The sequence below is a fragment of the Ascaphus truei genome, chromosome 16, assembly GCF_040206685.1.
Source record: "Ascaphus truei isolate aAscTru1 chromosome 16, aAscTru1.hap1, whole genome shotgun sequence".
NCBI lineage: Eukaryota > Metazoa > Chordata > Amphibia > Anura > Ascaphidae > Ascaphus > Ascaphus truei.
In genome coordinates this window covers 32,284,253-32,306,187 of record NC_134498.1, presented here as the reverse complement: position 1 = coordinate 32,306,187, position 21,935 = coordinate 32,284,253, and the positions used below count along the sequence as shown (strand labels likewise).

The 21,935-nt window shown below is 39.0% G+C and overlaps 2 protein-coding genes across 2 annotated transcripts; one reads left to right on the top strand and one right to left on the bottom strand.

Annotated features, from left to right (window-relative positions):
• The first annotated feature begins 1,103 nt into the window (after positions 1–1,103).
• LOC142467687 (cis-aconitate decarboxylase-like) lies at positions 1,104–8,326 on the top strand. Its single transcript, XM_075573618.1, has 6 exons — positions 1,104–1,200; positions 2,400–2,454; positions 3,642–3,829; positions 5,261–5,365; positions 5,476–5,681; positions 6,932–8,326. Exons 1-6 carry the CDS (start codon positions 1,180–1,182, stop codon positions 7,851–7,853), a joined length of 1,497 nt encoding a protein of 498 aa, XP_075429733.1. The 5' UTR covers positions 1,104–1,179; the 3' UTR covers positions 7,854–8,326.
• A 9,616-nt stretch (positions 8,327–17,942) lies between these two features.
• Positions 17,943–21,409, bottom strand: LOC142467686 (putative alpha-ketoglutarate-dependent hypophosphite dioxygenase). The gene is made up of 6 exons (XM_075573617.1): positions 21,209–21,409; positions 20,547–20,763; positions 20,349–20,440; positions 20,004–20,143; positions 18,539–18,643; positions 17,943–18,417 (listed from the first exon to the last, which is right to left on the bottom strand). The coding sequence occupies exons 1-6, from the start codon at positions 21,336–21,338 to the stop codon at positions 18,304–18,306; spliced, it is 798 nt and encodes a 265-aa protein (XP_075429732.1). The 5' UTR covers positions 21,339–21,409; the 3' UTR covers positions 17,943–18,303.
• Between the last annotated feature and the right edge of the window lie 526 nt (positions 21,410–21,935).

The window sequence follows — 21,935 nt, the reverse complement described above, 5'->3', positions numbered from 1 at the left end:
GGCCCAAATTTTTTTTCCTTGGACCAGTTCGGCCCTTCTCGCTTTACGAGTTGTGCAGGCCTGCTCTAAAATATTCGGAGGTGAGTCAATTAGTAATATATACATATATATCACACAATATTACGTACTAAATATTTAGGTTAAGCTTATTATAGATTGAGTCTTTTAATTACAAACGGACAAGTTAACACATGTTTTTTTATCGCAATTAATTGATTGCGAATTCACAGGTGGGCATATCAACTCACCGCTCCTCCCTTTGCCAATAATCCTTGTGAAATCTCCCTAGCGTTGTGAAACGCGTGGGTGGTTCGATGTTGGAATTTTTTTGTCCTTGTTTTCAAACTTGTCTATACACTAAAATACACCATTGCCTATATCCAATTGCTGTTCATTCTAGAGGCATAACATATCATATATGATTGCATACAGAGATACAATTGATCTATAAATCTACATAGTCACACTAGCAAAACACGCTGTAAGGCGAAGCTGCCCCCGACACAGTCCTCACGTGTAAACCTGATCGTTCAGTCCAAATGCATGGAAAGGCCAAAGACAAGCTGAAGTACACAGTCAAAATGTAATAATACCAATCAGTTATAAGACAATCTTTCAAGAGTTCTCTCTCTCTTCCTCAGGTCAGCATTATGCTGTGGAGGGTCCCATTAAGAAGCATGGATTCCCAGTTCCACGGTCCTTTTCTTTTGTTTGTCCGCAGCATTGGGGACAGCAAGTCTGACTACATCTGTATTATAGAATCTGAAAGCAGACTCAGCCAGTGCCAGTCCCAGAAACATACTGTACATATTGATGATAATGTTCCCAAATGCATTCCGTGATCGACATGCAGGTTTTACAGGTAAGACGTGGGTTACACATTTTCAAAGTCGGTGTTTTTCAGCCTTGCATTTAATTACATTTTTCAGAGTTTTCACATATTTTTCGGCTGCTTTTTACTTCCTTCAAAAATTCCGGACAACATATTTAAAATGGTAAAGTAATGTGTAATGGCCATGCCCACTTCCTTTTACATTTCCCAGGATCAAAGATGCAGTTCTGCATACATTTGGGCTACTATATAAATCTGTCCTTACAGGTCTGCTTCAGCACAGACAGAATTAGCCTCAGCAGCTTGAAGACTCAGAATTACTCCATCTCCCTACAACTATCTGCGGGATGATTCCTTCAGCCTTTCATGTAAGTAATATGTTTCACTATTATTGGACTTCTTTTGTAATGTATATGTTATTCACATACTACAGACATTACAGGCACCTGTACGGGCTGTAGGTATATAGTTACTGCACCGACACACTTTATTCGAGCAAATACCCGGTATGTACCTGGCAGATACCTGGAATGCGCCGCTCCTCACCTCTGACAAGCCCCGTTGCATTTGCCTTCCCAGCCTGGGTTCATGCCTGGCTGATGGGCGGCTGATCTGTTAAATGATAATGATTAGGATTTAATAGGCTGCAATGCTTCGCGTGTCTACCAGATGGCATAAATTCATGAATTGTAATGCAGTATATATATATATATACTGTGCAGTATTGCAGCCAGTGGGAATAAAATGCTTCAATCCCTGCCTGGAAAATAACCCAATGCACTCGGGCAGAAAACAGTCACAAACCTCAATACACCCGGGTATACCCGAATTCGTGGGACTAGCCGAGCTCGAATAAAGTGTGTCGCCAGTGTACAATAAAACAAAATCTACTTGAAACAAAAATCTACGATACACTAGTAACCATACTGATGCATAATATCTCCTTCGTTGAGCGAATATATACAATTTTGACCATACAAGATATTCACACTGTGAGCTTTTACGTATACTACAAAAGGCTGTGTAAGTTTGCATTAATGATTGCATTACTTGATGTATATGTTATTTGTGTACTGTAGGGCCACCAGTACACACAGCACTTCACAAAATACAGTACTGGGTTTCATTATATAAAAAGTGCATCAATCATACAAACATATGATAAAATATGCCCCATACTGGAAAGCTTACAACCTAAGCGTATCTTGCAAAATCTCACACTAGCAAGCGGTTACACAAGTGTGTTATTTGTCAGGTAAAGTGTCATCAAAAGAAATATTTAAATGGTATTCAAATCATTAGCCAGTGTATGTTATTTAACTCATGTAGAAAATTTAGAAATGAACAGCTGTAGTACTGTCTGTCAAGCAGTGTGTATCATATGATGAAAGCATAACGTTTTGTTAAGACTTGAACTCTGTTGATAAAATGAATACCAAAATGTATAAATAACAAGCATTTTTAGCTAGAAAATAGTTGTTTAACATACCAGATGAAGTTATATTGTAGACAAGAAAGTAACACATGATATTGATCCAACATTGGTCTTCTTTTATTTTTTCTTTAGAATACAAAGAAACTTTGTAAACTACACAGGCAGCTTCACCAATCAGCTGTGAAAGGTACGTACCCATTGTGTTTATTTTAAAACTATATATAATGTTACAAAATGACTGTATGTAACTAATTATATTCTAAATAACTGTCTGCATCTGAACATTTTGGGGTCTGCGTGTCACTTTCCATATTCCTCATAAATGTTCATTTTGCCATATTGGTAATGTCTTGCTAATAACTAAAATGTTGTTGCAACTGAGACATACACTCAGCTAGGGCTGTATATATTGTATATATTTACGTATACTGTATATTTAAAGCAGCAATCACCACCCCACAAATGCAATATTTGTTTGCAATATATATATGAACCATGTACTCACGGTAATACTCAATGCTCTGGGGATCTGATTGTCAAGAGATGTGTTTTATATATATGTATATATACAGTGAGTGGGTTCACTGGCTTTGCGTCTCATCCCAGGCTATGTTTAAAAGCTGTGTTTAAAACAGGGAGCATTGGCTTTGGGGCTCCATGTAATAATGGACTTGAGACAAAAAGTGGCACTTTGGGCTCATTTGCATGTCATTTCCCACAATCCCTTGCTGCAGTGGAAGCACTGTATGCTAGGTGATAATGACGAATAGCAGTGTTGCAGACCTGTCTAAGATATGCGAATGTGCTCACAAGTAATATTTTTATATGCTATATGCTATACAGTGGAGGGTTTTTAGTCACCTTTTCACCCACCATAACCTAAATAATGTGTGGTGAAGACCTACCCAAAGTCTCAAATTGGCAAAGCCAGTACATCCAACCTCACACTGATGAGATCCAAAATGTCAAAACAGTCTGTCTGTGAGTGGTTTTACTGGCTTTGCATCTCATCCCAGGCTATGTGTTTAAAACGGTGAGCATTGGCTTAAGGGCTCCATGTAATAATGGACTTGAGACAAAAGGTGGCACTGTGTGCTCATTTGCCAGCCATTTCCCAGAATCCCTTGCTGCAGTGGAAGCGCATGCTAGGTGATAATGGCGAAAAGCAGGGTTGCAGACCTGTCTAAACCATGTGAATGTGCTCACAAGTAATATTTTTATATATTTTATATATATATATATATATATATATATATAATCTGTGTGTGTAAAAAAACAAAATAAACACAAAAACACAAATAAAAACACGGAGCAGCTCGGATTGTGGCTTTAAGGATTTATTGCTATTAATGACATTTGTTGCCTGTATTACAGTGCTGGAGAATCACCATTTAGAAGACACTGTGACCAGCAGCTTTGCCTCATTTATCCCTGGGATACAGCCAGAGCACCTCCCTGACACTGTGCGGCACAGGAGCAAGCGGATGATCTTGGACAACATTGGTGTTGGCCTCGTGGGATCCACAACACAAGTATTCAACATCATTCTGCAATACTGCCAGGTAACAAGGGGGCAATTGTATCTGCTTTAAATGTAGTAAGGATTTGGTAAGGGTGGGGATATGTGTGCCTTTATAAAGGGTTAATCCTGTGTCTGTGTGCCCAAGTGTGTGCCCTATTCAGTAAGCTCAAAATAATGATACATTGTGTGTGCAAATAGTTTTATTAGAGCCAAGTTTTCTCATTCCCTTAGTGAGACCTCTTGTAATCTGGTGACTAAAGTGCCGGGTTAGAGTTATTTCTAATGAGCTGAAGTACAGTCTGATAGGCAATCGTGTTATAGAGACAGCAGTGTAAAAGAGAAGGGGAACCCTATTTTTTTAAAACATTAAATATTAAGGGGTATGTCTGACTAGTTATATATACAGTAGGTGCTAATCAGACATAGATGCCAAATTATTATTCTTTACAATATTTAAAGGATAATATTTTAGGGAAGTAGGAAAGTAAAGAAGAAATACAATTGTAGTTTAGTTATTTATGAAAAATTAAACCATGTTAGTTTCATGGTCTAATAAACGTATGAATTTACAAACACTTTTATAACATGTGAATTTTCAGAATTCTGTATCTCTTATTTTAAAAACAAAGCAAAAAGAAGCAATGTCCATAGATCAATGCTATCAATTCTCGGGTGCATCGTAACAGTCTGTAAGCTGATGAACACAATAAGCTTCCTTGAAGAAGGGACTGTTAAGGTATCATGGAGTCTGGTATATAATCAGTAATCAAGCCCAGAAAAAAGGAATGGTATAGATATACGTCCTGGTTGATAATGCAGATCGTATCTGTAGTAAGCAGTACTCTCTGGTTCACTTCCTTGGTGGACTACCTCACTAGAGCTATTGTTTGTAAGGTCCAGCTGTATTACTCCCACTGTTTGTGATTATAGTATGGTAAGTAAATGATAGTACTCACGATATGATGCCGTCTATGCCAAGTGTTCGTGCCTCACGCTGTTGAGTAAGTGCAGAAAATCCAGGGAAGGAAAAATGGAGCACAGCAGCAAAAATGGAAGGACTACAATGGTAAGGCTAAACAGTAAAGTGACAGCATGGCATGCATACAGTAAGTAAACTCCAACGCGTTTCATGCATTTCTCAGCTCTGAGAAATGCGCGAAACGCGTTAGAGTTCACTTACTGTATATGCCATGCTGTCACTTTACTCATTAAATTGATTTTAGTTTAACCTTACCATTGTAGTCCTTCATTTTTGCTGCTTTGCTTCGTTTTTTCCTTCCCTGGATTTTCTGCACTATATTTTAAAAATATATGTAAAAATGTTCTGAACAATTATGCAAAATAGATTAAAACACAAAGCAAGCATAACCTATTACATAAAACATGCCATCATGAACTATACAATGTATACACATGAAAACTAACACTATTACCTAATTACTCAATACTTTACCTTTCTCTGTTGTCTCAGGATCTGCATTGTTCAGCACACAGAAATATAGCTGCCTGCTCAGTTTATGGACAAAAAGGATTAAAGCTCTCTCCAACATTGGCTGCTTATGTAAATGGAGTAGCAGTAAGTACATGTTGAATACATTGATGACTCTTGTAATATTGTACATTTGTATATTTTTACATCATTTGTTTCATAAATAAAACCTAATTTTCATATTAAATATATTATAGGCTCACTCCATGGACTTTGATGACACCTGGCACCCTGCCACTCACCCTTCAGGTGCAGTGTTGCCTGCTATTTTAGCCTTGTCCCAAATATTTCCCAAAGACAAAAGAATCAGCGGAGAAGACCTTCTGATGGCTTTTAATGTGGGAATTGAAGTACAAGGAAGACTAATGTGTTTCTCAAGTGAGGCAAAGGATATTCCCAAAAGGTGAGCACACTCCTAATGAAAGCAATATCCTGATTAATATATGGCATTTATTTTTATATTAATATATTCATTAAAAAATATAAGATGCCGTACTCATTTAAATATGTTCAGAAATGTACAATCCTCTTCTTAAAGCTGCAGTTCAGTCTTTTTTTTTTTTTTTTTTAATTCATTTTTTTACTTCAATAGTTTCATGTGTGCAATCTCTAATTACCTAAAGAACTGTATAGCTGCCAGTCAATTCGTTCTCCATGTATTGATCGGCAAAATTTGGTGACATCATTAGAGAAGGGATATGTTTTTCTTCTGCTTCTGTCACTCAGTGGAAGCTCATTAATATTCATGAGCACTCCTGCACTGACATGTGCTAGAGGGAGGGCAGGGCTGACAAAGGGGTGTGCCAGAGCTTGTGACAGGACATGAAGGGGCAGTGCCTTAGCAAATGCTTGTTAAAATAGAATACAAGAAACTTGGTCGTTCAAAATTGTTTTTTTAAAACAGAAAATGCTAAAGGTATTTTTTCTTACTACAGAAGTGAATTATTTAAAAAAACACACATGCAGGATATTGACTGAACTGCAGCTTTAATGCTCCAAAACCTAAAGTGTGTTACTGATTAAAATGAGAGTTGTAGTTTAAGTACTTGGGAAATTATTTAAAATGGGAGGATAGCTGCATATCTACATTTTTAAACAAAATCTCACCAAGATTTTTTTTTATCCAAATGTAGAAAACCAAAAACCTGGGATTGTATATGTATTATTACGATCATATTTATTGACTCTGTATCATAAATGTGTAAACCAATGAGGTTAAAGATTTTTTATATTTATTTATACAAAATGTTTTTTAATGATGGATACAAACTGTAAAGATGCATTTTTTAATAAGTTCATGAACTCAGGCAATGGAATAATTTTCATTGGACCAAAGTCACATCCCCATATTATAGAATAATATGTCTTGGTAATAGACAAAAACAATGTTTCTTTTTAAATATCAATTTTCTATTTATCTCCGTAGTCTAATATATCTGGGAACACTGTCATTTTCCACATTGTAGTAAATGTATTTACCATTTATAGATTAAGGAATATATGTCTAGTATCAATAGAATTATGTAGCATGGAAAACAAATGTGTTTATGAACCTGCTGTTTATAAGCATACTCCATGCAAATCTGTATTCATGTAAATATCAACATTATTTATTTAATGCTAAATCTGAAAATATTTTTTTTTCCCATACAGATTTCATCCTCCGTCTGTAGTTGGCACCATGGGCAGTGCCGCAGCCTCAGCCAAGCTTCTGTCATTAAACAGAGAACAATGCACCCATGCATTAGCAATAGCAGCTTCCCTGGCTGGAGCCCCAATGGCAAATGCTGCTACTCTTGCTAAACCCTTGCACATTGGCAATGCCACTAGATTAGGACTTGAAGCTGCACTTCTGGCTGCGAAAGGAATGAAGGCCAATTCTCTAATATTGGATGATGTTCCTGGGTGCTCAGGTTTTAGTGCTTTCTATGGGGATTATCAGCCTAAATCACTATTTCCACCAGGAAAGCACTATGAATTTCTCTTGGAGAAGCAAGACATTGCTTTCAAGAGGTTCCCAGCCCATCTTGGAATGCACTGGATAGCAGATGCCTCAATCGCAGTGAGAAATAGACTCATAAACCACTTTGGCTCATTTAATCCATCAGACATTCAATCTATTATTCTCAGAATCCCAGTTTCCAAATACATTAATAGACCCTCTCCTGATTCAGAGCACGAGGCGCGTCACTCCTTCCAGTTCAATGCATGTACTGCGCTCTTAGATGGTGATGTTAACATTGGTTCCTTCAGCGAGGACAGCTTATATCGAGATGAACTCCAGAAACTCCTGAGTAAGGTGGTAGTGGAGCATCCTGAAGATAATGTGGCCAACTTTGATAAAATGTATGGGGAGGTTGCCCTGCACCTGCACAATGGAGACATTATAGAAGGAAGGAGTGATACATTCTATGGGCACTGGAGAAACCCCCTGAGCAGAGACTCTCTCCTAAAGAAGTTCCGATCCAATGCAAAACATGTCCTCAATGATGACAAAGTGGAAGCTATAATCCACACAGTAGACAATATAGAAAGCCTGAAAGACAGCTCTCAGCTGCCATTGTTACTACAGTAAGTATTGGGAAATTATGTATCTGGCTTATTCGTGTCACAATAAATTCCACTGGGACTTTACAGGGTGTTCAGTTATTTGCTGATGGAAAATCCATAAAATGAATATAATTCTGGGAAACATATGTACTAAACATATAACTTAAATAACAGCATTTATATGACAGTTTCATACTATATATTCACATTTTAATTAAAGCAGAAATCTTGTATTAACTAATATTATTTTTATCGAGACATTATTTAAATTGCATTACTGAAGAATGTTGCTTTCTGTGCTGATAGATATTTGTATTTGTTTTTGTTTTGTCAATTAATTTCTACATTACATTAGTAACTATTACAGTCAATAGCTATATTTAAAAACTATTACAATCCAACATTTAACCAAAAACAATTCTACATTTTACAAGAAATATAGAAAAAATGCTGTTTCCATGTTATTTATTGTGCAACAACTACAAAATGTGTATAATATTATCACTGTACTGTGTAATTGTTATTTCATTTTTAAGTTATTTTGTCATTAAAATGAATTTTATTTACAAAATACTGTGTATTGGAAAAACACTTTATGAACACTGTATTGATATAATATTTACATGTATGTACAGTATGTTTGTGTGTACATTTCAATTTGTATTTTATTGGAAAATTATAACAAATAAAATATCTTCTAGTATGATTTTATTTATGTGCTGAAGAAATTAATCATTTTCCAGGTGTGGTGTTTGATATTAATTTGTTAGGCAATGGTTCTGGGTGTTGGGATAGTGTCTGTCACGGGAGACTCCTGTGGCGGGTAGGACCTCGGAAGCCGGAACAGCAGGAGCAGGCAAAGATTGTTGGGGTAATGAGCTGAGGTCGGTGGTAAGCAGCAAGTCGGATCGTCGTGGGCAAGCAGGGGTCGGTGGCAGGCAGCAAGCAGGATCGTCGTGGGCAAGCAGGGGTCGGTGGCAGGCAGCGAGCAGGATCGTCGTGGCACACACAGAGGTTCGGCAACAGGAAGACAGGAGCAGCAACCAGGCAGGGGAGCAGGGATTGAGACCAGGGATCAGGGAACAAACAGGGACAAGCCAGATTACCAGCAAGGGCCTTTAATGGAACAGAACTCCAACACGGAACAGAACAGATACAGGAACAGAAGCTGCGGCACGGGCATAGGCATGGAGTCTAACTCAAAACAAAGGCAAGGTACTACCAGGAAGCAGAACTATAAGAGAAAGAGGAGTAACAAGAAGACAGACAGACAGAGGAACCCCAGAGCAGACAGAAAGCAGCAGCACACCCGGTGGACAAGGAAAGGAACTATGGCTAGGCAAGATGTCTAGGAGACCCTGACAGTGTCAGAAAATAATGACAAAGATAGAAAATGGTAAGTTTTGTAAGTAAATGACCTTACCATTCTATCCATTATTTTGAACATCGTTTGACTGCATTAACAGCATCACACAACTTCCAGATCCCCAAAACAATTACATCCCAAATACCAGCTCTCTACCATCATGAGCCCAGCCGAGAAATACCAGTCAGCATTCCACAATACAAGCACAATCACAACCAGGCGGTTATAGACATGGGTATAGACAAATATTTATTAGAAAGGGCATTAGTAGACACTTCACAACCTATAAAGGTAATACAAATACGTAATAACCTACATAGAACATAATAATATTAATATTATATAATATAACATCCCTTAAGGTTGGAGGAAAGGAGATTTCACCAGCAACAAAGGAAAGGGTTCTTTACAGTAAGGGCAGTTAAAATGTGGAATTCATTACCCATGGAGACTATGATGGCAGATACAATAGATTTGTTCAAAAAAAGTTGGACATCTTTTTAGATGGGAAAGGTATACAGGGATATACCAAATAAGTATACATGGGAAGGATGTTGATCCAGGGATTAATCCGATTGCCAATTCTTGGAGTCAGGAAGGAATTAATTTTTCCCCTTAATGGGGTTTTTTGTTTGCCTTCCTCTGGATCAATAAGCATAGATATAGGATAAAGTATCTGTTGTCTAAATTTAGCATAGGTTGAACTTGATGGACTGAAGTCTTTTTTCAACCTCATCTACTATGTAACTATGTAACTATGTAATATTATAGCCCTTAGCAGCCCAAGTGACCAGTTAGTCATGATTTGTCCATTTAGGGTTATATGTACACATATGGATGTTAGGATTTTGTTGTTTATTTGTAGGGTATTTGTTTTGTATGTTAACCCCTTTGGTGCCTGAAGGCATTATTTTGAAATGAATGAATTTTTGCCAGCAAAAGGATTAATTAATTTTAAGCCATAACAGTGTTTTGTAAGAAATCCCATGATATAACCCAGTGGTAGAAAAGTGTGATCTCCTACCTCTCCATAATGGCATCACTAGTGATGATTAAAGCTAATTTCTTTGCATTATCACTTGTTTGTATGGCTAGAAAGGTTTAATGCTTAGTTTCCCCAGTTTTCAGGTATGCAAATTAGATTTATATTGCTACTTATTGATGAATAAATAATTATCGGGGAATATGGCCGTGTATCTAAAAAATGAACGCTGCAGTCTCATTCCTTAATAAAACCAAATTCTACTGCTATATCGCATTTAGTGAATCTAGCCCGTGATGTGATCTCACCGTACATTCTATAACTGCATTCGGCATAGACAATACATTAGCAGCACCTCTTCTATTTTGGAAATGGAAGATTCCACCCTCGCCTATGAGAAAGAGAGAGTGAGAGTTGCATATTGATACTTTGACATTCAAAACCTATGCCAAACTAGGAGTACTTTATAAGAACAAATTGCCACTATGCCTGCTGGTCGGAAAGTGCAATGAGCAACAGATGCTATTGCCAATTATAGATTATGGGGACATAGTATATGGCACAGGACCCCAAACTCACCTTAGCAAACTAGACACCCTCTACAACTCAATATGCTGTTTGTCCTAAAATGGAACAACAACACACATCACTTGGAAATGCTCAAACAACTAGATTGTCTGTACTTTGAGTTCAGATGCAAAGTACGTTTATCCTGTCTTGCCTTCAAATACATTATGGGTGTAAGGAATCGGGGAACACATCCCTTGAGGTGTGTTCCCCCCATATCTCCTGCTGCACAGCATCCCGCTGCAAACGCTCAGAGCGCGCGTCCCTCGTGACGCGGTTCCTCTTTGCCTCCTGCTGTACAGTCTCCCGTACACCCTACAGAGGGCGCGCGCCCACGGAGGGCTTTCAAGGATTACACGGAGCTTGGCTCTGCCCCTCCACTGGTAACGCGCGGCCACCCGTGCGGCGCGTGATGCGCATTCACCGTTCCCAAGGTGCGCGTCAACTCTAATCACTCTCCTGCACCTTGCAGCCTAACCCTGCTTCCGCGGAGGCCGTGCCTCTGCTCCTCCCCTCTCTCCTATTCGTCAGCACTCACATATATGCTCAGACTTTCCTCTCATTCTTTGGCTGAGCATAGTTCATGGTAGCCTTGTGTTCCCACGTCCCTACCATGCCTTGTTCCTGTGTGCTTTACCATCTGCTGCTTATCTCTTCAGTGTGCCGACCCGGCTTAACTCTAGGATCTCTCTCTGGATTACCGACCCCGGCTTGCCTCTGACCATCCGCTATTCTCCATCCGTGACCATGGCTAACGGACCAACTACCTTCCTACTGGCTCCAACCCCCGACCACGGCACGCCGGATTCTGACTACTCTCCTGGCACCTACCTACGACCTCGGCAAGTATTAAGACTAACCCACTCTCTCCAGCCCAGACCCGGCGATCTTGACTATCCACCCTCCAGGCGTTCCTCCGCTGCTGTGGGTGCGCAGTTTCATACTTTCCCACCTCAGTACCGGGGTCCCGCCTTGTTCGTGGTGAGCGCAAGTGATACAATAGGCAAGCTATCCGCCTATCTGAACAAACTCCTCCTCACTCCTACCACACGCAGCACTTATCACCTGAGATCTGACTCCAAAAGGCTGTTCACATTTCTAAGGTTAAACAAAGAATCCGGTCAATCTTCTTTTCTTACTGTGCACCTCACGACTGGAACAACCTACCAGAGCCTCTCAAAACCGCCTCCAGTTCAAGTAATTTAAAGACTTCAGCTGTCTGATTTTAATCTTGTCTGTAACTATTACACACGTCCATAAAATATACTATGTCTAACGAGCCATGAAATGTCTGTAAATTGAATGTATCCCCTCTGTTCATTTAATTGAGCCATGTATCTGACATCATAACTCTGTGCCCAGGGCATACTTGAAAACTAGAGGTAACTCTCAATGTAATTATTTCCTGGTAAAACATATGATAAATAAAATAAATAAATTTAGTGTCTCCCAGTTCCTCCTCCCATTTCAGCATGTATGTAAATTTGCTAGATAGGTCTGTGTTCCGGAGAATTTGGTATATATGGGATATCAGGATTCTTTACAGATATCTGGACCAGTATAGAACCTCACAATAGGTGATCAGTGAGGGAGAACCATCCCAATGTATTGACAAAACAAAGTGCTTCATTTGCAAAAATATAAATATCTCTGAAGTTGGCAGTCCCTTTATCTCTTTTAGTTCTGTCAAGGATTTGATATTGCAGCCAGAAAGCAGGTCAGCAATTCTGGTAATCTCTAGAGCCTTTTACGGTTGGCAAGGTGACCCTTGAGGGAGTTTTAGTTTATCGCACAGAGCTAGAGAGTGTTTTATCGTTGGTAGAGAGAGGGATTTGGGTGGTCTATCACCCTCAAAAAGCAATAGCAAGGACTTATTACTAGAAGCAGCACATAAGACCCACCTTAAACACACTTGCTTAACGAAGCAAATGAGTAGCTCCGTGGCTGATAATTTACACCTCATACATCGACATTGGCCCCCTGCAGACGCACTTACCAGAACGCCCTCCTACTGTCTCCGTACGTTCTTCCTACCAACCAATTATATTGTAAGCTCTTCGGGGCAGGGACTCCTTTTCCTAAATGATACTTTTATCTCTGAAGCGGATCGGAGATCGGGCTGGAGAGCCACTTGCCCGAAAAGCAGGGCATTTGGTTGCCTCCTCAGCCAGAGGGGCACCAGCCTAGCGGGAGATATCCTGTCAACCGGGAGAAGCCATTAATGAGACCCTCTGGTAGGTGCTACTCCTATCGCACCATTTCAACGTCCCTCCACAAGCCCTTTAACTTTGTAAACATTTCCCCAGCCCTGATTGGCCACTGCAGGAGAGCCCTCAGCTCCTCATTGATCTGTGAACAGCATCCGTGCTGTGATTGGTTGCCAGCCCCTCTACCATGCTTTCATATGGCAGCGGGGAAGCTAGATTATGGGGAACTTGATCAACGCTCAACAGCTCATTCTAAGTGGTGTGCTCCAAAGCTTATTGCTGGAATAAAAATTATTTATTAAACTGCTTTGTCCTGTCTGGTGGCAAGAAAATAACCAGGACTGGCGCTCAAGAAGAGATAGTGCCATAATGAAACCAAGAGAAAAAACAGTACAATAGTGACACCCTCTGGTAACCAGGGCTCACTACAATCACTTAACCCAAATGAGTACAAATAACATGAGTAATATAACTAAAATAAGTGAACAAGGGATACCCACTCAACCTAGACAAGATGGGAAAGTATTCGTTTCCCCTGGGACGTGATGGGTGGAGGTGACAAGGGAGCGGGACACCATGCACATGTAAAAAAGAAGAGATCACAAAAATAGTACAATACTGTAAAGCAAAAAATGATATTCCTATGAAATTCTGCAAAGATGATACTCACAAGCAGACAGTGAGTAAAGGCATTTCACACATAAAGTGTACACGAACAATAGTCCCACGTTGAGGAGCGTCTGGGGACCAGAATGGATTGGATAGGGTGCATAACAGCAGAGAACGAAAACACACCATAGAGCGAACTGTGCAACAATTTAATTAGTTAAAAGACACTTCCCAAGTGCTCACTTACAGAGTATAAGAGAATATCAGGCAATAAAGACTCAAAAGGTACAGGCATGACGCCGAGCTGTTTGTTGCTTCTTGCGGCCGCAATCAGGAGCACCTGTGGCAGAGCGTCTCTACTCCCAACTTTAGCGCGATTCCTGGAGAGGAAGGGGCGTTGAGATCATCACATGCCTGTACCTTTGAGTCTTTATTGCCTGATATTTTCTTATACTTTGTAAGTGAGCACTTGTGACGTGTCTTTTAAAGTCCAGAGCAACATCCAATGTGACAAAAATACACAGTGAAATACCTAAATATCTCTTGAAAAAAGGGTAATTTAGTTAACCCTTTGGCCAAAGCGTATAAGCTTGCGAGCCCCTTTCAAGGTATGACCATAATATCGCAGGTCCTAACACTAACTGATTAAAATCCTTATTTACCTCTATAATTAGAGGAAGGATGGTCCTGGCATTGAACCTGTCCCAACCAGCTGCATGAAAAGAAAACCTGCTTACCTGGACAGTGGGGAGGGGCGAGCTTTAAACCCTGGGTGGGAGGCGCCACTAACCTCCAAAACAGCTGAGACCAACTGGACAAAGTTAACAAACACACAGATACCCAGCAAGCTCTCAGAAACCCCCCAAGCCACGCCCAGTAGCATTCCTTTTGACACTTATACACATATATATATTTTGCGATATTATGGCCATGTCTTGAAAGTGGCTCGCAGGCTTATACGCTTATACAATACAGCACACAATCACTAGATGGTGCTCTAACACTTCAAAATAGTGTACAGTGAAACAAAACATATATTAAAAGTGTGTAAGAAATAAGTTTCAAGGATAAACCTTAAATAAATCCCATAAAAAACCCTTCACCAGCAAGTGCAAAAGATAATAATAAGTGAATCAATAAGGGCAAACCAGATACCACTCAACCCTATCACTTAGACTGTTTCAAAGGTCTAGATGGTCTTTGTCCGAGATTGCTGAGTTACTACCTGCAACAACCAGACTACAGACTATCACGGGTCACAGGCTGGCACACTGCTCTTAAATTCTGCTCAATTGTGAGTAGAAATTTGGGAGCCCATCTTAAAAATATTTTTCACTGTGTTAGAATATTGCTCTATATATTTCTCTTCTTTTTTATGGCATCCACCATCGCTCTATAGAACACACAAGATGGCGCTCAATACCTAAACACAGTGAATAATATAATATATAAACACTTGATGGAAAAACTATGTATATAAATGTTAAGGTAAACACAAAATACAAAGTAAAAATAAAAACACTCAAACCCTTAGACGGACTGTTTCAAGGTCCACACGAAACATAGGAAGAAAAAACCAGGGGAGCGTAGATACCTTTAAAAAGAAAAAAAGACAAACATAGTGCAACCTGTAGCAAAATATGTTATAAGGAGCTGCCAGCTGGGTACCACATACTAAGGCCAATGCCTAATGGGATATATCAGCAGGAACAATACGGAGGAGATAATCTTTAGAAAAGAGAAGCACACATGCAGTATCCAATAAAATACAGTTTATCCAAAAATGATAAAAGTGGAGGCTTACAGAATCCCAATGGGAAAACAGCATTGACGGTGGTGATCTCAAGACCACATCACAGCGTCTCTGTGTCAGCAAACCGCCACGGTACACTTCAGCCTGGAGCCGTCTCGTCACTTCCGGTCTTGGGGCCGTCACGTCACTTCCGGTTGCGCCGCCGGTAGGAAAACAGCTACGGATACCCAGGCACTCTCTCCTTCTTGATTAAGAGGTCACGCTCTTAAGCGTGACCTCTTAATCAAGAAGGAGAGAGTGCCTGGGTATCCGTAGCTGTTTTCCTACCGGCGGCGCAACCGGAAGTGACGTGACGGCCCCAAGACCGGAAGTGACGAGACGGCTCCAGGCTGAAGTGTACCGTGGCGGTTTGCTGACACAGAGACGCTGTGATGTGGTCTTGAGATCACCACCGTCAATGCTGTTTTCCCATTGGGATTCTGTAAGCCTCCACTTTTATCATTTTTGGATAAACTGTATTTTATTGGATACTGCATGTGTGCTTCTCTTTTCTAAAGATTATCTCCTCCGTATTGTTCCTGCTGATATATCCCATTAGGCATTGGCCTTAGTATGTGGTGCCCAGCTGGGAGCTCCTTATAACATATTTTGCTACAGGTTGCACTATGTTTGTCTTTTTTTCTTTTTAAAGGTATCTACGCTCCCCTGGTTTTTTCTTCCTATCCACCATCGCTCCCCTGGATTTTGGGAAAGCTTTATAGGCTTTGGCCAAAGGGTTAACTAAATGGTCCTTTTTTCAAGAGATATATAGGTATTTCATTGTGTATTTTTGTCACATTGGATGTTGCTCTGGACTTCTTTGTTTCTTGTTTTAACAGTTGTTTATTCTAGCGAAAGAAATGATATATTTGCGGTTTGGCATCATGTCTCCATATGTATAATAAGGAGGGAGTTACTATGTAGCAATAATTAAATTATCCCATGCGTCTCCTGCCTACATAGCAATGGTCTTGCAACTATGTGGCCAAAAAAAGTAACTATTTAAGCAAGAGTGACGCTGTGTTAAACGAAAGGTCTGAACCTACTAATTGGAGCTTGGAACATGACAGGTAAGTGGTTACTTTGTTTTTATTTAATATGTTAAGTATTTCAAACAATATACATAGGGATTAGTGTCGCCTGAAGCACACAGGGTTATTTCTGTGCTGTTATATGCCACTCGCCACTTTGCACGCCACTCTGGCTGGATTAGCATCATATGTTGATTGCATAGTTTAGCCATTTGGTGTTGGCCATTAGTAGCTATATACAGAGACGTTTATTTTATGGTCAGTGTGCGCTGCAGCTGATAATTAGATTCAAACGATTGCTGAATATTTGGGCCCAGTCTGATAGTGGTTAGTGCTCTGTCTTTAGGTTTTCACAAGCTGCATGTCTGACTTTACACAGGGCTTCCTATGTCTATGTATACTTGATAGCCTAGACACAGGTTGTTTGCCTGTCTACTCATGTATAGCTATAAAAGGCACAATTACAGCATTAAATGTGACTGCATGTTAGCTGACCTATAGGGCCTACCATTGAGGTAGATTGACATGTGGAGCTTGATCTCTCCTCCGCTAACACTTGAGAAGCGATCTTACATCCTCCTGCAGATGGTGAGCTGTGAGCTCGCATAATGAATGTGCTGCTCGTGTGTCTGCTGCTAACTGCAAACAGGCCCTGCGCGGTCTCATTAGTAATAATGCTGCACCCAGAGGCACCAATCTCTCCCTGATACAGATCGGACCCTCCCGTGTAGAACGTTATCCCTACAGCTGTTTCCCCATCTCCTTCTGTGGGAGGATTATGTAGCAAAGTCATCACTGAGGATGAACTAAAATGTACGACTGTAAACAATCCCACCGCCGCCACCTTTAATCCTAATACAAAGGTACCCCCCCCCCCCAAAAAAAAACCAGGTCGGCCAATAGTATCAGAGAATGGCAACCTAAGCAAGAGAGCAAGTATCTATCTAAAATACTCAGAGAATATGTCACCTCATTACCCTCTGTGTGAGAGATACATTGTGACAGTTAAATTCATGCACAACTAAAAAATCAGCTGTCAGACAATAAAACAAATAACAATGTGTTTTGACTTTAGAGAGTATTTTATATTTTAAAACAGTCAAAGAAAAGTGATCATAAAAAAACATAATAATTTTTTTTCCCCCAAACTTTTTTATTAGGCAGATATAAAATGTACATACAAGGAACGATATGCATAGCCTAATACAGAAACATTTTTGTATTTTTGGGGGGGAAAGGATGGCAAAACCTGTTGCCCGAGGCAGGTGACCTACCGATAACGGAGAGGCCAAGAAAGAGGGGGGGGGGGGGGGGTGAGAAAGAGAGAGAAAAGAGTGGGGGGGGGGGTGGCGGGAGTGTCTACCCTGGTCGCTGGTGTCCCTTTTGGACGAACTTCGTAGAGTTACTGATTAAAAAACATAATAATTTAATTATTGTACAAGCAAACATAATAATAACTTAAAACTGTTCATTAACATTTAAACGTTTAAATAATGTCAAATATATATATATATATATATATATATATATATATATATATATATATATATATATATATATATATATATATAAATATATACAGGTTTAACAAATATTGAGAGTGATTTATCAATGACTCCTGGCTGCAAAACCAGGTAACAACTGATCTAGAAACAGGACACCAAATTTAGCAAACGAGAAAATTGTCTGGTTTCAACTTTAATCTTTTCCCTTAATAATTCTTACTTAGTGTTACAGCGGGGAGACTGGTACATGGGGACCCCCGTGTGTGTTTTAACTTGTTTGCTTTCAAATTGTTTGCTAACAAGCAGTTCTCCCTAATTAGTATATCTGTCCTAAGCATTCTAGTTCTAGATGTGAGTTTGTAACCAGACTGTAGACAAATCATTTGAAATCAAGCTGAAGTTATTTTTACTTTCCATTAATTAATATTTCTTGCTAAAAAAAAGTTAGGAGCGTGGTCTTGGAAGTGGTGAAACTCGTCTGTCCCAGAAACCAGCACTGTGGCAGGAAAAGATCGGGGACGCACAGGATCCTGTCATATAGAAGGAAAAAGAAAAGGTTTGATTAAGTGTTAAATGTTCCACTTAATTGCTATATACAGGCATCATTGCCAAGTAATGCAGCGCGGGGCATAGTAAGCTTTGATTCCTAACCTCAACAGGATATGCAGTGGTGGGAACATAACGGATAACAAATCCACATCTTCTTCTGCTGGACATATTCGGCTCACTGGCATGAACTGTCAGCCCATCATGTACCTGCAAATAAAGAGAATATTCAGGATTATTCTGCAATATGCTGGAATCTATTGTAACATTTGCTTTCCACGTTGAAAGAGCTCAAAAGGCAATTATCAGCTTGCTCTTATACAGTCATATATATATATATATATATTATTGTAGTATTTAATGTATAGAATTTTGTATCACACACATTTAAAGCAGAAATTACATAATCATAAACATACCATGAGATTTGAACTTCAAAATAGATTTGTGGGTATGTTTTTCAAAATCGTGTGATTAAAAAAATTAGAAAGTCTGTGCTAAAAAACTGCCAGTTTTTTTGCAAATAAAAATACCACTTGTGAGCACATTCACATGTCTAGAACAGGTCTGCCACCCACTCTCTCTTAGCATACAATGCTTCCACTGCAGCTAGGGACTCTGGGTTATGACATGCAAATACGCCATTTATTTATCAAATACAAAAATCAGTTGTTTTCTAATAAAATGCACAGAATTAAAATATTTAAAAACTGTTAATTCTATCAGAAAACATAAGATACACCTTTGTCACAATACTGCAAACTGCCAGTTATTTATGGGAAAAACCTGTAACAAGCCTGGTCTCTGTTTGTGTCAATGTGTCAAGCAGCAGCATCACTGCTAAGTAATACAGCGCAATACTCTATTATTTGCCTGTGTGTTTATCTTGCAATACGGAGATATGTAATATGGAGAGTTACCTGACCACATAATAGCCAGAGATGCACCAAAAGCTGTATCTTAATGACCTATGTGTTCCGTTTTGTTTGTTAAAAAAAGAAGGAAAGCCAGGTCACCGATATAAAATAAATATGCAAATGTGTTAAAAACAACTTCCCCAACACCACACCTGAGCCATTTAAAGATATAAGAATCAATACATTAAACTGGGATATGAAGGGCTGGGCTACTTTTCAAAATATAAGATATATTGAAAGAAATTATAGTTTGTTGTTTGTTTGTTTTTTATATATAAAAAGCTTTAGGAGATACTTGTTCTTTTTAATTTACTATTTTAAACCCAGTGTAACATGGTAGTATAGTAATGAAGGAGTCATGTGTTTGGCCAACAGATCAGGTTACCTGAATGTGACATACAGACAGAAATCACTAAATAACCACAGTATGTGACACCCAGCAGTAAAGTATCCACAGTGTCAGTGTACAGAACAGCCTCTCCTTTTAATAAGTAATTACACTCACACAATGTGTATATTATTTACTTCCGCGAGAAAACAAGATGGTAGTAAATGTTTCAGTCACAGAAAATCTTTATCTGAATTGTTTGTAATTTAGAAATGTTATTAGCAGAAAGTATTTGCTGCTCACGCAGAGCACTGTTGTTACTTACAGACATCTGTCCAGCTGTAAGTGGGCACGCAACTGATTCCTCTTCTCTCACCAGGTTCCTGGGTATCTCTTGGTTTGCAGTCAGCATGTTTCCTGGGATTTCTGCACTTCTGTGCTCCAAGATGCCTTGTTTGTGACTCCCTTCAGAAAATGCATGTTAGCAAATATATCACTGCAACATCCCCTCCCACCGGTAAATATATACTGTATATACACTGTGTCTATGTTTTGGTGCTATACAAAGAATAGTGTTATATTTAGGTTTCATCATTAAAAGTAAATACATACAACACATTTCAGACAATATTTAATTCAGTAGTTCAATCAAAAAGAGAAGAGATAATACCTGGAATTACTTGCAAGACTCCGTTTTCTGTGTCCACGTTATCAAATGCCAGCCACACTGACGCCACTGGACCTCCTTCAAATCCCCAGTACCTGCAGTGAGATAAGGAAACCAATCTTGATCTGCACAATACTGGAAATTGTAACTATTGCAAATAAATTGCACAGAATCGATTCAAACACGTTAATAATAACTTACTTGATGTCCTGGTGCCAGGCAACGTATGGAACGGTGTTGTCTTTGTGTGGGACATCGGTGGAAGAATATTTGCAAATAAATCTCGAGTCCAGGAGAATAATATTGGGTCCCAAAACAGCAGTGATCACTTCCAGTAAGTTGGGATGGACAGCCAAACTCATAACCCACTCATATTGCATGTGGGCATTGTGCAGACTGTACTGCGTGTATTCCTTGCCTGTAACATGAATAAATGGACGTTTATTATATAAAAATGTTATCCCATTAGTAAGTGAAATAGCAAATATCAATATTACAGCTCCACTATTATTAGTATTGTAAATATCTTCAGTATTTAATACATTAAAAAAATGTCACCGTGCTTTACTAATAAAGTAAGAGAGAATGGTATACAGTAGTAGTGCATAGAAGTGGTATGTTTACACACGTTTGCACATCTTCTATTAATGTTACATACTGTATTAAATCATTAAGCTGAGATAATTCAATATATGATCGATCCAATCTCTTAAACAGTCTTATTTAATTACATACAACATTTCATACAGTATGCTGTATACAGGAGCATTCTAGATTAGATTAGATAGTTTGAATTAGTCAAATCCATCCGATTCACTATATTGTATTGAAGGTTTTGTATAACAAAAATGCAATGAACTTACCAAACTTTTCCTCCAGTTTTTCATAATGGTTACTCGCTTCATCTAGTTCCTTCTTGTCCAAGATGTTCATTTCTGTAAGAAAGCCATTGCTATCATAAAGTGTCTTCAACTGGTTAGGATCAGCCCTCATTGTTCACCAATTGCTTTTTCAGATGTAACAACACTCTTGGAATAATGCAGCTATGCAGTGTACTTGTCTCACTTGAACACTGTCTCTTATATATACAGTACAATGTAGGAAACAAACCCGCCCTACCTTGAGATATTATTAGAAGCAGGTTATTTTGTTCTTTTATTACCTTCCTGGATGATAAAGTGAATGTGTCAGTCCTTAGTAATTGTGCAATAGTTATTGGATATAAAGTGCTGCATACTGTACATGCATGATGCTAAAGGGAAAGCAAACTATTTTAAGAATGACACACTTGGTTATTATGCTCTATGGAAACTTTATGGAAACTGCTGTTGTAGTTTCTGAGTTGCAATGTCATGTCACTCTCAGGTGAGCTCAATTTGGCAAAGACACAAAATTAATAAACAAGAACCAATGAGGAAGAGGAAATACATAATGCATAGTTCAACTTTGTGTTTCTATTTCTTTTGTAAAACAACAACAGATAACATTACATAATGTTGAAATAGGCTTATAACATTGGGGAAGGGATAATGCCTTTTAATGTTTCAAAACCTGAAAAAAACATCCCATGTTCTATGACTTCTATTCTGT